Source organism: Cherax quadricarinatus, unplaced genomic scaffold (genome assembly GCF_038502225.1).
Source record: "Cherax quadricarinatus isolate ZL_2023a unplaced genomic scaffold, ASM3850222v1 Contig3953, whole genome shotgun sequence".
Lineage (NCBI taxonomy): Eukaryota > Metazoa > Arthropoda > Malacostraca > Decapoda > Parastacidae > Cherax > Cherax quadricarinatus.
Window position 1 is genome coordinate 18145 of NW_027198979.1, and position 19067 is coordinate 37211.

Here is a 19067-nt window from a genome sequence, read left to right on the forward strand (position 1 = left end):
GTTAACACCAACAACGATATTAACACCATCAACAGTGTTAACTCCAACAACGATGTTAACACCAACAACGATATTAACACCATCAACAGTGTTAACTCCAACAACGATGTTAACACCAAAACGATATTAACACCATCAACAATGTTAACTCCAGCAACGATGTTAACACCATCAATGTTAACTCCAACAACGATATTAACACCAACACAATGTTCACAACAACAACAACAATGTTAACACAAACAACGATATTAACGCCATCAACAATGTTAACACCAAGATCAATGTTAACACCAACAACAATGTTAACACAAACAACATTTTTAACACAAACAACGATATTAACGCCATCAACAATGTTAACACCAAGATCAATTTTAACACCAACAACAATGGCAACACCAACAACGACGTTAACAACAAAAACAATCTTAACACCAAGAGCAATATTAACATAAACAATATTAACACCAACAATGTTAACACCAACAACACTGTAAGCACAATGTTAAAACCTAGAATGTTAGCACGAACAGCAATGTTAACACCAACAATCTTTAAAACAACATCAATTTTAACACAAACAAAAATTTCAACACATACAACAATGTTAACACCAGCAACAATGTTAACACCACCAATAATGTTAACACTAACAATGTTAACACCAACAACAATTTTATCACCAAGAGCAATGTTAACACCAACAAGAATGTAAACATGAGCAACAATGTTAACACCAACAATGTAAACACCAACAACAGTGTTAACAAGAACGGCAATGTTAACATGGACAAAAATGTTTACCACCAACAACAATGTTAACACAAGCAATTTTAACACAAACAACAATGTTAACACTAACAATAATGTTAACACTAACAATATTAACACCAGCAACATCGTTATCACCAACAATGTTAACACTAACATCAATGTTAACACCAACAACAATGTTAACACCAACAATGTTAACACTAACAACAATGTTAACACCAACAATGTTAACACCAACAATGTTAACACCAACAATGTTAACACCAAAACCAATGTGAACACCAAAACCAATGTGAACACCAACAATGTTAACACCAACAACAATGTTAATGTGAAGGCTTACTCAGCCCTGTAACAACTTCAGTAAGTATTACTAAGGCTGGCTCCTCCTCAGGAAAATTAATGAATAGAAAAAGAAATAATAACAGACAAACAAACACTTTATTAAATAGAAATTTAAAATATAAAACACTTAAATATGAAATATTAATCCTACATTAAAGAAAATGAAAAATGAAAAATATAAATGATAACTTAATTCAACGCTAATATATATAGGGGTGTCTGGTGTTGGTGACACTGTGTTGTTGAAATCGTAGCCGTTGCTGATGATGGAGGGGGGGGTCGCAGGTGTTGGTTACGACCCACTGGCTAGTTCTTCACAGTAGATAGGGCCTTGAGTATAATATCCCGATGACAGGAAAGCAGGTTCTTTACCGCTGCAATGCTGTGGGGTTATGTCCTGCAATTTCATACAGGTGCACAGGTAATTAGATCCAAAATGGAACGTCTCCAGGACGTTAGTCCGTCTCCTGTTCTTCTCGTTGATTGACAGGTGACCCTCACTGTCATCCAAGCTGAAAAGATAGACAGGTTACCCACTGCTTAAATAATCACTCTCCATGGCAAGTACAATACTCAAAAGACGTGGTGATTATTACAACAGTCAACCTACAGCAAGACTGAAAGGACTAAGTTTATTATTGGTCAAAAGTGATGCTTTCAACCAATAAATCCACTAGAATACAAGGCAGGCATGTACTTACAGTAGTGTTGGGAGCTGTGAGTCGAGTGATTTACTGTTTGACCAGAGCCCCACACGTCACCTTTTGGGGGGGGGAAGAGGGAGGGGAAGGGATAGCAGGAGCTTGACTTACCCTACCTTAACTAGTAGCCGGCAGTGAAACTATTGTTACTATATCGCTACTTCTATCTATTGAACTTTTCCCTCACACTCCCCCATACCAAGACTTATAGTCAAGGAGTATAAGAAGAATAGGCGAAGAAAAAGTTCTAACATGTGGAAGTCGCGTAAGGCAACAAATCTACTGACTGTCACGACTTATCCAGTCAGAGAAATAATTAGATGAACCATTGATATACACAATATGGAACTTAAAAGCCTGGAGTGCCAATGTCCACCTCAGGAGGCGACTGTTGGTTCCCTTAAAAGTTTCTAGGTATATGAAAGGTTTGTGGTCCATTTCGAAAATGAATTCTTTTCCCAGCAAATAAAATTTAAGTTTGGAGATACCCCACACAATGGCCAAACATTCCTTTTCTGTGGTGGAGTATCTCGTTTCTGTGGGAAGGAGTTTCCGGCTCTGGAAGCATACAGGGAAGGGAGTACCATCATGGTATTGTAGTAGCACCACACCTAAGCCAATATTGGAGGCATCAGTTCTCAAACAAAATGTTTTATTAATATCTGGAATCTTAAGTATAGAGTCTTTCGAAAAGATACTTTTAATCTCATTAAACTTTTCCCGAGCTACGTCGGAGAGTTCAAGAGGTTCCTTCACAGACTTTTTAAGGAAGTCTGATAAGATGCCTGTAAGATCAGTAAGGTTCGGGATAAACCATGCATAAAAATTTACAGAACCAAGAAAGTTTCGCATGAGCTTCTTGGTTTTGGGGAATTTAAATTCTAATAAAGCTTTGATCTTACTGGGGAGAGGCTGCAGAGTGTTATTAGAAAGTATCAGTCCAAGATATCTAATCTTGTTATACCCAAGGAAGCATTTCTTCGGCTTGGCAGTGAGGCCATGTGAGCATAACCTATGCAAAACTGATGTTAATGTTTGGACATGTTCGCCCCACGTGGATGTCATTACGTAAATGTTATCAAAATAAACTGAAACATTTGGCATATTACCCAAGACCTTTCTCATCAGTCTCACGTAGGAAGCACAGGCAGTTACCAAACCGAAGGGCATAGTTCTATACTGCATAAGTCCCTGGTGTGTAGGAAAAGTGTACTGCTTAGAAAAAGGATCTAACATTACTGGATGATATGCCTGTGCAATATCAATCTCTGAAAAGAAGGAAGAGTCACAAAATTTGTGTAAATCGCTATCTATTAAGGGCATAGGCTCAGCATCCCACCGAGTTATAGCATTAAGGCCTCTGAAGTCAATAGCAAGTCTATATGAATTATCCTCCTTCTTAACCATGACTACTGGTGAACAATATGAAGATACTGAAGGTTCAATGATCTTTAGTTTTAATAATTTGTCTACCTGTCGGTCAAATGCATCCCTAAGGTGAACTGGAACTGGGTATAATTTTCGTTTGATAGGATTGTCCGTCACTAAGTCAATCTTATGGACTACCGTGGAGGTAACACCTGGAATATCAGTAAAGACGTCTGAAAAGTTACTCACACATTCAAGTAGTTCATGTCTCTTATGGTCATCCAAAGATTCATTAATATTAATGTTGGTTGCATCCGAGTGGTCAAGAGTCACCAAGTCATGTAGTTCTTCATCATAGTCTAAGTTAGAGGTGTCAATTACGCACACTTTACATTCTTCAGTTGTCTTATCAAGTTTGTGTGGAAAAACTAAGTCAAAGTTGTTAAGGCAGTTAACCGAATTTCTTCGGTAATATTTCTTAAGGATGTTGATATGATAAAGCTTAGGTTTCCCCTTGACTTCTATGAGGTAGTCAACTTTCCCACAAATTTTTAATACTTTATATGGACCTTTCCATGCTACTAATAATTTATTTGACTTGATAGGCAAAAGTACCAGAACTTCATCTCCTACTTTAAAACTTCTCCTCTGACTTTTGGAATCAAAATAGGTTTTGTACAGGTCCATTGACAAGCTTAGGTTTTTCGAAACTAGGTCAGAGGTCTCCTCAAGTTTGGATCTAAGGTCAAGGAGAAACTGGTAAGAAGATTGAACCTCAGCATTTACCTCCTCATTAGTCCATAAGTCATGAAGGATGGACAGTGGACCTCTGGCCTGTCTACCATAGAGAAGTTCAAAAGGTGAAAACCCCAAAGAGTCACTGGGAACTTCCCTCATGGCAAACAAAGCACAGGGTAGGTAACGATGCCACTCCTTAGGTTTAAGGGAGCAAAGTTTCCTTAAAATGGACTTGAGAATCGAATGCTGGTGCTCAATCCTCCCATTACAGCTGGGATGATAGGGTGTGGTGAAGAGAGGCTTCACTTCCAGAAGTTGGTAGAGATGTTGCATTAAGTCAGATGTGAATTGTGTCCCACGGTCAGACAAAATTTCTCTAGGGATGCCCACTCTGGAGAAGATGGACAAAAGGGCTTCAGCCACCTCTGTGGTGGTTATGGTTTTTAAGGGAACGGCTTCAGGGAAGCTCGAAGCATAATCAACTAATGTTAATATATATCTATGTCCCCCAGATGAAAGTGGAGATAAAGGACCAACGATGTCAATAGCTACTCTTTCAAACGGTACCGTAAAGATAGGCATTTTGACCATAGGTACTCGCCTGGTACCTCGGGAGGATGACAGTTGGCAAACTTTACACGATCTACAATAGTTAGTGACATCTGAGGACATTTTAGGCCAAAAATAGGTTTCCCTAATTTTATTTAAAGTTTTACGATGCGAGAAATGTCCGGCCACTGGCAGGTCATGAGCCATTTTAAGAACAGTCTCTCTGCATTGACTTGGAACAACTAAGATGGAATAGTCTGTCTCATCTGACTTTAATTTGAATACAGACTTGTGCAAGATACCTTTTATATATTCAAATTTATATGAAAAGTTTTTCCTTTGGATAACTTGATTTTGTTTAGCGGCATTATGGCAATTCTGAAGAGAAGGGCAATTACGTTGTAAATTGACAAAGGAGTCCTTCGGTATGTCTAAAGGCTTAAAGTCAGGGAAAATCAAAGGACGGACAGTAGGGGAAGCCTGGACTTTGGTCTGAGCCCTAGTCAAGACATTTATGGTATCGGAGGTGATATCTTCACTTTCATCTAACAAGTGAACCGGTGATCCTACTACCTCGCTTTCGAGAGTAGCATCACTGGTTTTTAATCCCACATGAATCTCACAAGACATTGTCTCATCTGAACTTTCGAGGGGCTTCTCCGACTCTACAGGAAGAGGATCTGAAACACCTATGTCCATCTTTGGTGATGAGAGGTCAACCTCAGAAGGAAGAATGGCACCTTTTACATTACCTATTAGAACGGAGCAAGAAGTGATGGGAGCTAGTACGGCTTCAGACCAACCTGTGAACCATTTAGACCTAATGTAACAACGGATGGTAGGAAAAGTGTCTGTACGGCCCAAGTAGTCTGAAAGTATAGCAGAGGAATGAGTTTCTTTAATATTAGGGAACAGCTTATCAGAAATGACTATACATGTGCATCCAATGTCTCGTAAAATGGTAGATACATTAAGTCCATTAACTGTTCCTGAACAGAAGGGTGCTTGGTCATTACAGTCTTCAAAACATCTTCCAACTTTTTGGACCTTCTTAGGACAATCTGGACGTTTATGTCCCTTAACACCACACAAATGACAAACAGGAATAAAAGAAGTCATTTTACTTTCCACTAGAGGCTTTGATTTCATAAGGTCTGATGAACCCTTGCCCTTAGGGTTTGATCCCTTTAGGTCTTTATAGGAATTGTGAGCCTCAGCATACAGGACAGCAGCCTCAGCAACTTCCTCAGGCTTAATCAGGTTACGTTCTCTGATGAATGTTCATATCTGGTAGGGAAGAGCTGTCAGGAACTGGTCAGCAACCATGAAGTCTCTAAGAGATTCATAACTGTGATCAATTTCTGAACTCTCTATCCAAAAGTTCTGGCCAGGCTGTAAGGTGGCATACCTGAAATCTTTCCTGTAAGAATTTGTGGTTTTTTGATATGCTTTAAGGATCGCCTTCTTCAGTAGGTTATAATTACATATGATATCCTGCGACAAAGTTGCTTAGATATTTAAGGCTGTACCAGAAAATAACATTCCTACCCTGGTAGCCCAGGTGTCAGCAGGCCATTCACAGAGGGTAGCGGTATTTTCAAACCTGATAATGTATGAAGTTATGTCTTCGCCCTCTGTGAACGGAGGTAAATTAGGTGTTGGAATATGTGCACTGACTGCACGATGTTCCATTACTCCTTCCTCTAATTGTTGTTGTGTAAGTGTTAACTTTTTATTCTCTAATTCAAGGCGAGATTTTTCGAGCTCGTGATCCTTTTCTCTCTCTATTAACTCAAGTTTTCTAGCTTTTTCTTCACGTTCTCTAGCTTTTTCCTCATGTTCTCTAGCTTTTTCCTCAACTTCTCCATCCTTTGCTCTTTCCTCAAGTTCTCTTAGTTTAACCTGTTCCTCACGTATCTTAGCTTGTTCCTCATGTACTCTTGCTCTCTCCTCATGATCAAGTCTATCACGCTCTTTTTTGTCTTCTCTCTCTCTTTCTGTCTTTCTTGAATTTCTCTCTCAATTCTCTCTCTCTCCTTTTTCTCTTCTCTTTCGATTCTCTCTCTCTCCTTTTCTTCTTCTCTTTCCCTTTCTGTCTTTCTTCTCTCTCAATTCTCTCTCTTTCAAGTCTTTCCTGGATCTTAGCACTAATGAAAGATTCTAAATTTTTCCCTGTTATTCCTAACTTACTTCCAGCATTCATCCAAAACTGGTATTCATCCATGCTTGCAAGAATAACTTAAACTATCAGGGGAAATGAAACGGGTATTAAAGAAAACGGAGGGTTCAATTCCTGCTCCGCTCAAACTGTAAATAAACCAGAGGGCTCGATCCCTGCTTCAATTAAACAATATGTATTAACGAAAACAAAGGGTTCTATGCCGGCTCTGAGCAAACAGTAAGTCGAATGGGGTCCCTTGACTATCCAATCTTCTCACCAACAAATCAAGAGTGTCCTATGACAGTTCCCTTATTATAATAAAGAGCTCAATGAAACAAATTGTCACTGGAAAATCTCGGGTTCCTAGAGTCTAATCCTCCAAAGTGTTTCAAGCTCCAAAAGGTGGCAGAATTAAATATTATATCCTGCCTGACTTCACTTACAATAAATTGAGACTATAACAATCACCAAATCTTTTAAATACCTGTACTGTAGTCCTACCATAGAGAATGATTACTCATGGCTGGTGGTAACCGTCTGTGGTATGCGGCGTTGAAGTTCCAATGGTAGATTCGAGATGGAGTCGAATCTTGATTCAGTAGAGTTTATCCTGGCAAGGTTGCCACTTGCGAAGGCTTACTCAGCCCTGTAACAACTTCAGTAAGTATTACTAAGGCTGGCTCCTCCTCAGGAAAAGTAATGAATAGAAAAACAAATAATAACAGACAAACATAAACACTTTATTAAATAGAAATTTAAAATATAAAACACTTAAATATGAAATATTAATCCTACATTAAAGAAAATGAAAAATGAGAAATATAAATGATAACTTAATTCAACGCTAATATATATATAGGGGTGTCTGGTGTTGGTGAAACTGTTGTTGAAATCGTAGCCGTTGCTGATGATGGGGGAGTGGGGGGGGTCGCAAGTGTTGGTTACGACCCACTGGCTAGTTCTTCACAGTAGATAGGGCCTCGAGTATAATATCCCGATGACAGGAAGGCAGGTTCTTTACCGCTGCAATGCTGTAGGGTTACGTCCTGCAATTTCATACAGGTGCACAGGTAATTAGATCCAAAATGGGACGTCTCCAGGACGTTAGTCCGTCTCCTGTTCTTCTCGTTGATTGACAGGTGACCCTCACTGTCATCCAAGCTGAAAAGATAGACAGGTTACCCACTGCTTAAATAATCACTCCCCATGGCAAGTACAATACTCAAAAGACGTGGTGATTATTACAACAGTCAACCTACAGCAAGACTGAAAGGACTAAGTTTATTATTGGTCAAAAGTGACGCTTTCAACCAATAAATCCACTAGAATACAAGGCAGGCATGTACTTACAGTAGTGTTGGGAGCTGTGAGTCGAGTGATTTACTGTTTGACCAGAGCCCCACACGTTACCTTTTGGGGAGGGGGGAAGAGGGAGGGGAAGGGATAGCGGGAGCTAGACTGACCCTACCTTAACAAGCAGCCGGCAGTCAAACTATCACTTTCCGGGAGGGGGAAGAAAGGCGGGAAAAACGGGAGCTTGACTTACCCTACCTTAACTAGTAGCCGGCAGTGAAACTATTGTTACTATATTGCTACTCTTATCTATTGAACTTTTCCCTCACAGTTAACATCAACAATGTTAACACTAACAGCAATGTTAACACCAACAACGTTAACACCAACATCAATGCTAACACCAACAATGTTAACACTAACAACAATGTTAACACTAACAACAATGTTAACACTAACAACAATGTTAACACTAAGAACAAGAGTTAACACCAACAAAAATGTTATCATCAACGATGTTAACACTAACAACAATGTTAACACCAACAACAATGTTAACATCAACAATGTTAACACTATCAACAATGTTAACACTAAAAACAATGATAACACTAACAACAATTTTAACACTAACAACAATGTTAACACTAACAACAATGTTAACACCAACAACAATGTTTACACCAACAACAATGTTAACACCAACAACAATGTTAACACCAACAACAATTTTAACACCAACAATGTTAACACTAACAACAATGTTAACACCAAAAACAATGTTAAAACCAACAACAATGTTAACACTAACAACAATGTAAACACATACAATGTTAACACTAACAACAATGTTAACACTAACAACAATGTTAACACTAACAACAATGTTAACACTAACAACAATGTTAACACAAACAATGTTAACACTAACGACAATGTTAACACTAACAACAATGTTAACACTAACAACAATGTTAATACAAACAACAATGTTAACACCAACAACAATGTTAACACCAATAACAATGTTAATACTAATAACAATGTTAATACTAATAACAATGTTAACACCAACAACAATGTTAAACTAACAAAAATGTTTACTCCAACAGCTATGTTAAAACCAACAACAATGTTAACACCAACAACAATGTTAACACTAACAACAAGGTTAACACCAGCAACAATGTTAACACCAACAACAATGGTAACAATAAGAACAATGTTAACACTAACAACAGTGTCAGCACCAACAACATTGTTAACACTATCAACAATGTTAACAACAACAACAATGTTAACACTAACAACAACGTTAACTCTAACAATAATATTAACACCAACAACAATGTTAACAGCAATAACAGTGTTAACACCAACAATGTTAACATCAACAACAATGTTAACGCTAACAACAAAGTTAACACCAACAATAATGTTAACACTAAGAGCAATGTTAACACTATCAACAATGTTAACACCAACAAAAATTAAACACTAACAACAGTGTTAACACTATCAACAATGTTAACACCAACAACGATGTTAACACCAACAACAATGTTAACGCTAACAACAATGCTAACACTAACAACAATGTTAACACTAACAACAATGTTAACACCAACAAAAATATAACACTAACAAGTTTTAACTCTATCAACAATGTTAACACCAACAAAAATGTAACACTAACAACAGTGGTAACACCAACAACGATGTTAACACCAACAACAATGTTAACACCAACAATAATGTTAACACTAACAGCAATGTTAACACTAACAACAATGTTAACACTAACAACAATGTTAACACTAACAACAATGTTAACACTAAGAACAAGAGTTAACACCAACAAAAATGTTATCATCAACGATGTTAACACTAACAACAATGTTAACACCAACAACAATGTTAACATCAACAATGTTAACACTATCAACAATGTTAACACTAAAAACAATGATAACACTAACAACAATTTTAACACTAACAACAATGTTAACACTAACAACAATGTTAACACCAACAACAATGTTTACACCAACAACAATGTTAACACCAACAACAATGTTAACACCAACAACAATTTTAACACCAACAATGTTAACACTAACAACAATGTTAACACCAAAAACAATGTTAAAACCAACAATAATGTTAACACTAACAACAATGTAAACACATACAATGTTAACACTAACAACAATGTTAACACTAACAACAATGTTAACACTAACAACAATGTTAACACAAACAATGTTAACACCAATAACAATGTTAATACTAATAACAATGTTAACACCAACAAGAATGTTAAACTAACAAAAATGTTTACTCCAACAGCTATGTTAAAACCAACAACAATGTTAACACCAACAACAATGTTAACAGTAACAACAAGGTTAACACCAGCAACAATGTTAACACCAACAACAATGGTAACAATAAGAACAATGTTAACACTAACAACAGTGTCAGCACCAACAACAATGTTAACACTATCAACAATGTTAACAACAACAACAATGTTAACACTAACAACAACGTTAACTCTAACAATAATATTAACACCAACAACAATGTTAACAGCAATAACAGTGTTAACACCAACAATGTTAACATCAACAACAATGTTAACGCTAACAACAAAGTTAACACCAACAATAATGTTAACACTAAGAGCAATGTTAACACTATCAACAATGTTAACACCAACAAAAATGTAACACTAACAACAGTGTTAACACTATCAACAATGTTAACACCAACAACGATGTTAACACCAACAACAATGTTAACGCTAACAACAATGCTAACACTAACAACAATGTTAACACTAACAACAATGTTAACACCTACAAAAATATAACACTAACAAGTTTTAACTCTATCAACAATGTTAACACCAACAAAAATGTAACACTAACAACAGTGGTAACACCAACAACGATGTTAACACCAACAACAATGTTAACACCAACAATAATGTTAACACTAACAGCAATGTTAACACTAACAACAATGTTAACACCAACAAAAATGTAACACTAACAACAGTGTTAACACCAACAACGATGTTAACACCAACAACAATGTTAGGACCAGCAACAATATTAACACCAACAATCTTAACACCAACAACGATATTAACACCAACAACAATGTTAACACCAACAATGTTAACAACAACAACGATGTTGACACCAACAACGATATTAACACCAACAATAACGTTAGCACCAGCAATGTTAAGACGAACAACAATGGTAACACCAACAACAATGTTAACACCAACAACAATGTTAACACCAAAAATGATGTTAGCACCAACTACAATGTTAACACCAACAACGATGTTAACATCAACAACCTTGTTACACCAACAACAGTATTAACACAACAACGATGTTAACAACCACAACAATGTTAACACCAACAACAATGTTGACACAACGATGTTAACAACAGCAACACTGTTAACACCAACAACTTTGTTACACCAGCAACAGTTTTAAAACCAACGATGTTAACACCAACAATGTTAACACTAGCAACAATGTTAACACCAACAATGTTAACACCAACAACAATGTTAACACCAAAAACAATGTTAACACCAACAATGCTAACACTAACAACAACGTTAACACCATCAATGTTAACACCAACAATGTTAACACCAACAATGTTAACACCAATAACAATGTTAACAGCAACAACAGTGTTAACACCAACAACGATATTAACATCAACAATGTTAACACTAACAACAACGTTAACACCAACAATGGTAACACCAACAACAATGTTAACACCAACAATATTAGCACTAACAACAATGTTAACACTAACAACAATGTTAACACTAACAACAATGTTAACACCAACAACAATGTTAACACCATCAACGATGTTAACACTAACAACAATGTTAACACCAACAGCAATGTTAACATCAACAATGTTAACACTAACACCAATGTTAAAACTAACAAGAATGTTAACACCAACAACAATGTTAACACCAACAACAATGTTAACACCAACAACAATGTTAACACCAACAACAATGTTAACACCAACAACAATGTTGGCACCAGCAATGTTAACACTAACAACAATGTTAACACCAACAACAATATTAACTCAAACAGCAATGTTAACACCAACAACAATGTTAAAACCAACAACGATTTTAACACTAACAACAATGTTAACACAATGTTAACACTAACAACAATGTTAACACTAACAACAATGTTAACACTAACAACAATGTTAACACTAACAGCAATGTTAACACCAACAACAATATTAACACCAACAACAATGTTAACACCAATAACAATGTTAACACTAATAACAATGTTAACACCAACAACAATGTTAACACCAACAACTATGTTAACACCAACAACAATGTTAAAACCAACAACGATGTTAACACTAACAACAATGTTAACACAAACAATGTTAACACTAACAACAATGTTAACACCAACAACAATGTTAACACCAACAACAATGTTAACACCAATAACAATGTTAACACTAATAACAATGTTAACACCAACAACAATGTTAACAACAACAATGTTAACATCAGCAAGAATGTTAACACCAGCAACAATGTTAACACTAACAACAATGTTAACACCAGCAACAATGTTAACACCAACAGCAATGGTAACACTAAGAACAATGTTAACACTAACAACAATGTCAGCGCCAACAACAATGTTAACACTAACAACAATGTTAACAACAACAACAATGTTAACACTAACAACAACGTTGACACTAACAATAATGCTAACACCAACAACAATGTTAACACTAACAGTAATGGTAACAATAACAACAATGTTAATACCAACAAAAATGTTAAAACTAAAAACAATGTTAACACTACCAACAATGTTAACACTAACAACAATGTCAGCACCAACAACAACGTTAACACTAACAATAATGTTAACACCAATAACAATGTTAACAATAACAATGTTAACACCAACAACAATGTTAACACTAACAACAATGTTAACACTAACAACAATGTTAACACTAACAACAATGTCAACACCAACAACAATGTTAACATTAACAACAATGTTAACAACAACAACAACGTTAACAATAACAACAACGTTAACACTAACAACAATGCTAACACCAACAACAATGTTAACACTAGCAACAATGTTAACACCAACGATAATGTTAACACTAACAGCAATGTTAACACTAACAACGATGTTAGCACCAACAAAAATGTAACACTAACGACATTGTTAACACCAACAACGATGTTAACACTAACAACGATGTTAACACAAACAATGTTAACACTAACAACAATGTTAACACCAACAACAATGTTAACACCAACAACAATGTTAACACCAATAACAATGTTAACACTAATAACAATGTTAACACCAACAACAATGTTAACAATAACAACAATGTTAACATCAGCAAGAATGTTAACACCAGCAACAATGTTAACACTAACAACAATGTTAACACCAGCAACAATGTTAACACCAACAGCAATGGTAACACTAAGAACAATGTTAACACTAACAACAATGTCAGCGCCAACAACAATGTTAACACTAACAACAATGTTAACAACAACTACAATGTTAACACTAACAACAACGTTGACACTAACAATAATGCTAACACCAACAACAATGTTAACACTAACAGTAATGGTAACAATAACAACAAGGTTAATACCAACAAAAATGTTAAAACTAAAAACAATGTTAACACTACCAACAATGTTAACACTAACAACAATGTCAGCACCAACAACAATGTTAACACTAACAACAATGTTAACAACAACAATGTTAACACTAACAACAACGTTAACACTAACAATAATGTTAACACCAATAACAATGTTAACAATAACAATGTTAACACCAACAACAATGTTAACACTAACAACAATGTTAACACCAACAACAATGTTAACACTAACAACAATGTCAACACCAACAACAATGTTAACATTAACAACAATGTTAACAACAACAACAACGTTACCAATAACAATAACGTTGACACTAACAACAATGCTAACACCAACGATAATGTTAACACTAACAGCAATGTTAACACTAACAACGATGTTAGCACCAACAAAAATGTAACACTAACGACATTGTTAACACCAACAACGATGTCAACACCAACAACAATATTAACGCTAACAACAATGCTAACACTAACTACAATGTTAACACCAACAAAAATGTTAACACTAGCAGCAATGTTAACAATAACAACAATGTTAACACCAACAAAAATGTCACACTAACAACAGTGTTGACACCAACAACGATGTTAACACCAGCAACAATGTTAGGACCAGCAACAATGTTAACACCAACAATGTTAACACCAACAACGATATAAACACCAACAACAATGTTAACACTAACAATGGTAACACCAACAACGATGTTGACACCAACAACAACGTTAACACCAACAATGTTAAAACAAACAACAATGTTAACACCAACAACAATGTTAACACCAACAATGATGTTAGCACCAACTACAATGTTAACACCAACAACGATGTTAACACCAACAACGATGTTAACACCAACAACTTTGTTACACCAACAACAATTTTAAAACCAACAATGTTAACGCCAACAATGTTAACACTAACAACAATGTTAACACCAACAATTTTAACACCAACAACAATGTTAACACCAACAACAATGTTAACACCAACAATGTTAACACTAACAACAACGTTAACGCCAGCAATGTTAACACGAACAACAATTTTAACACCAACAATGTTAACACCAACAACAATGTTAACGCCAAGAGCAATGTTAACATCAACAATGTTAACACTAACAACAACGTTAACACCAACAATGTTAACACCAAAAACAATGTTAGCACCAACAATGTTAACACTAACAACAATGTTAACATTAATAACAATGTTAACACTAACAACAATGTTAACACCAACAACAATGTTACCACCATCAACGATGTTAACACTAACAACAATGTTAACACCAACAACAATGTTAACATCAACATTGTTAACACTAACAACAATGCTAACACTAACAACAATGCTAACACTAACAACAATTTTAACATTGACACCAATGTTAACACTAACAACAATGTTAACACCAACAACAATGTTAACTCCAACAACAATGTTAACACCAACAACAATGTTAAAACCAACAATGTTAACACTAACAACAATGTTAACACCAACAACAATGTTAACACCAACAGCAATGTTAAAACCAACAACAATGTTAACACTAACAACAATGTTAACACCAACAACTATGTTAACATCTACAACAAGGTTAACACCAACAACAATGTTAACACTAACAACAATGTTAACACCAGCAACAATGTTAACACCAACAACAATGATAACACTAAGAACAATGTTAACACTAACGACAATGTTAACACTAACAACAATGTCAGCACCAACAACAATGTTAACACTAACAACAATGTTAACAACAACAGTGTTAACGCTAACAACAACGTTAACACTAACAATAATGTTAACGCCAACAACAATGTTAAGAACAAGAACAATGTTAACACCAACAACAATATTAACACTAACAACAATGTTAACACTAAGAACAATGTTAACACCAACAACAATGTTAACACAACAATGTTAACACCAACAATAATATTAACACTAACAGCAATGTTAACACTAACAACAATGTTAACACCAACAAAAATGTAACACTAACAAAAGTGTTAACACCAACAACGATGTTAACACCAACAACAATGTTAGGAACAGCAACAATGTTAACACCAACAATGTCAACACCAACAACGATATTAACACCAACAACAATGTTAACACCAACAATAATGTTAACACTAACAGCAATGTTAACACTAACAACAATGTTAACACCAACAAAAATGTAACACTAACAAAAGTGTTAACACCAACAACGATGTTAACACCAACAACAATGTTAGGACCAGCAACAATGTTAACACCAACAATGTCAACACCAACAACGATATTAACACCAACAACAATGTTAACACCAACAATGTTAACACCAACAACGATGTTGACACCAACAACGATGTTAACACCAACAACAACGTTAACACCAACAATGTTAAGACGAACAACAATCGTAACACCAACAACAATGTTAACACCAACAACAATGTTAACACCAACAATGATGTTAGCACCAACTACAATGTTAACACCAACAACGATGTTAACATCAACTTTGTTACACCAATAACAATTTTAAAACCAACAATGTTAACATTTGAACAATATTAACATTCGCAACAATATTAACATCCGCAAGAATGTTAACGCCAACAATGTGTTAATACCATCAACACTGTTAACACCAGAAACAACAATGTTAACACCCATAATGTTAAAACAACGTTAATGTTATAATATGCAGTAACGTTTTTAACATTTAGAATAATGTTAGGATAAAGATCATTTTATCATATATGTATAGTAACGTTATTAACATTAACAATAATGTTAAGATAATGTTATCATGAACATTAACATTATTAACAATAATAACTTACCGATATTGTAGAAGTTGTAGAATGTTGTCTGAAGTGTTGTTAGTGTCAGCATGAAGGTAGTGGTGCCACAGTTGCAGGCGTGTACAGTGGTGGTGGGTGAGGGCAGCCAGCAGGTGAGGCAGGTAAGACAGGTGAGGCAGGTGAGGCAGGTGAGGCAGGTGAGGCAGGTGAGGCAGGTGAGACAGGTGAGGCAGGTGAGGCAGGTGAGGCAGGTGAGACAGGTGAGGCAGGTGAGGCAGGTGAGGCAGGTGAGACAGGTGAGGCAGGTGAGGCAGGTGAGGCAGGTCACCTGGGTCACCATCGATATCAATCTCCACCTCGCAGCAGCTGAGGTGTGGCAGGAGAGCAGCGTAGCTTCTTACTCGCTCATCATCTACGTAAATTATTTCTTTATTATTGAAGAAACGACATATTTGTTTGACAATTACTGGAGACATGTTAGTGTTGTCAAGGAGGTCGAGCCACTGGTCGTCTCTCATACCAGACTCTTGTAGGAGATGAACCACTTCCTGTGCAGCTGTCTCAGGTACCTGATCCAGTACCAGGTGCAACAGCCCAGCCACATGTATCACAACATTCTGGTACTTGTTCATGTCTACCACACCTGACCTGATGCTGTCTTCTAACACTCCCCTGACTCTGGCAGGTGTGGCAGGTGTAGCTGAGGCAGGTGTAGGTGTAGAATACAATATAGAGAGCAGCGAAGTAGTCTTGTATACCCTTGTGAGGAGCTGAGTACTGCTCCTTGATGCCCAGCGTCGTCCATGTTGGTCTTAAACAAAGGAACGCTGACAACACTTCTTTATAAGGTAAACACAGTTTATCACAGGTAGATATCAGTTTATCTACAGTTTCTTCCTCAAGGTTTATCTGATCACGTGAAAGACTTTCTAGCGCTGTCTTGTATATTGTTATCAAAACATTGTTAATGTTAACCTTTAGTTTCCTGTCATCCATATTCTTTGTACCTTGAAGGTTGGTCAGTCTGTGTATTAACTTGTGTTTACACAGTTGATGAATATTATAATATAGCTGCGTGTGAGTGACAGATGTTAAGTTTAACTGGTCAGGGTCTTGGTCCCAGATATATATCATGAGAATCAAGTTCATTGGTAGTCTTAAGTGTTCTTGAAGTCCTTGTAACTTTCTCATCTTTGTTACTAGTTCATCAGTATTTCTGTTATTCCCTGTTTGTTTGGTTATTTCCTGGTGGTTCAGACGCACAAATTGTTCCACATTTGTCCTAGATATACCATGTAGTGTTGCATGTTGCACAGTATACTCTGCAGGGATTGTTCTCTTAAAGTTATCAACTTTTTCTGGTCGTGAAGTGAACAGAAAAGCAATATTAGAACAGTACTTAAATTCTTGCAATAGACTCTGGACAAGTCTTCTAGAACTTTCATTGTCTTCATCAAGGCCGTCAATTATAATTAAGATCTTGCAAAGCTTCATCAGTTTCGGAAGAATATCCTTGAATTTTATAGCAACTTCTGGCATCAGTCTGTCCAGGAGTTGCTGGTAGCAGGTCATTGTTGGGTCCCGGCACTGTACCCACAGTAGAAGCTCGTAATTATCTAAGTCACTAATATTACCTTGACCTTCCTGAGTCCATTCATCTATTACTAACGTCACTAGAGTAGTCTTGCCACTGCCAGCCACACCTTCAACCAGTATTATATGTGGGGGAGTAGATGTACCTTGTTGTTGTGAGGCACTTCTTGTAGAAGTTGTTACTGCTGTAGTCTGAGCAAGTTTAAGAAGTTGTTGATAACTTATATGTTGACCTTTACCTCCACGTTGTCCATGTTTGACCTCAATATCTACAAATATTTTGTCAACTTTAAGTTTCAAGTCACTAGTGATAAAAGACACCGGGTTGACGTAGCTGATTCTCTGGAAGATCTCCTTAAGTTTGACACGACTGTCATTAATCATATAACGCTTCGCCTCATCACTACAATACATCAGTATGTCATCCGCTACAAGAATCTCAGTCGTGATTTTATCCAGGTCATCCTTCATGTGTTTGACCTCCTGGTTGACTTCATCCTGGTCTCTCCCATACTTCTCTCCTGATGTCTTAAGACAACCAGTTAACAACTCCCGTAATTCTCTTATATTTTCATAATACTTTTCATCAGTAACTGCAAGTGGACCATGAAGAACATTGTTCCTCATGTTCTTTATTGCAGTAATGTAATACTCCATTATATTACCTTCAGTGGTCCATTTCTGATCACTAAATGGAGCTACATCCTTACAGGCGAGTTTGATGCTGAGATACAACAGTGATACATCAAACTCTGATCCATCTGGACTCTTCTTAATCATCTCTTTTTGTGTTTTATCAAAGGTTTTTGATGTTACTGGAGCATTTATTTGTTTTAAGTAATGATGCAGCGTCATACTGGCAGGTTTGTCTGGGGTTCCCCAGACAAATGTCTTATACAAGACATTTCTGGCACAGATCTTAACAGCCTTGACAAGTCTAC

The 19067-nt window shown here is 36.3% G+C and overlaps 1 protein-coding gene across 1 annotated transcript in view; it reads right to left on the reverse strand.

The window, feature by feature from the left end:
• Positions 1-19061, reverse strand: part of LOC138852098 (uncharacterized) — a 36381-nt gene extending 17320 nt beyond the window's left edge. Inside the window, 2 exon segments of the mRNA XM_070081746.1 lie at positions 16573-17175; positions 17177-19061. Of these exon segments, the coding sequence (XP_069937847.1) occupies positions 16573-17175; positions 17177-18981 (2408 nt within the window). The 5' untranslated portion in view covers positions 18982-19061.
• Positions 19062-19067: the final 6 nt, after the last annotated feature.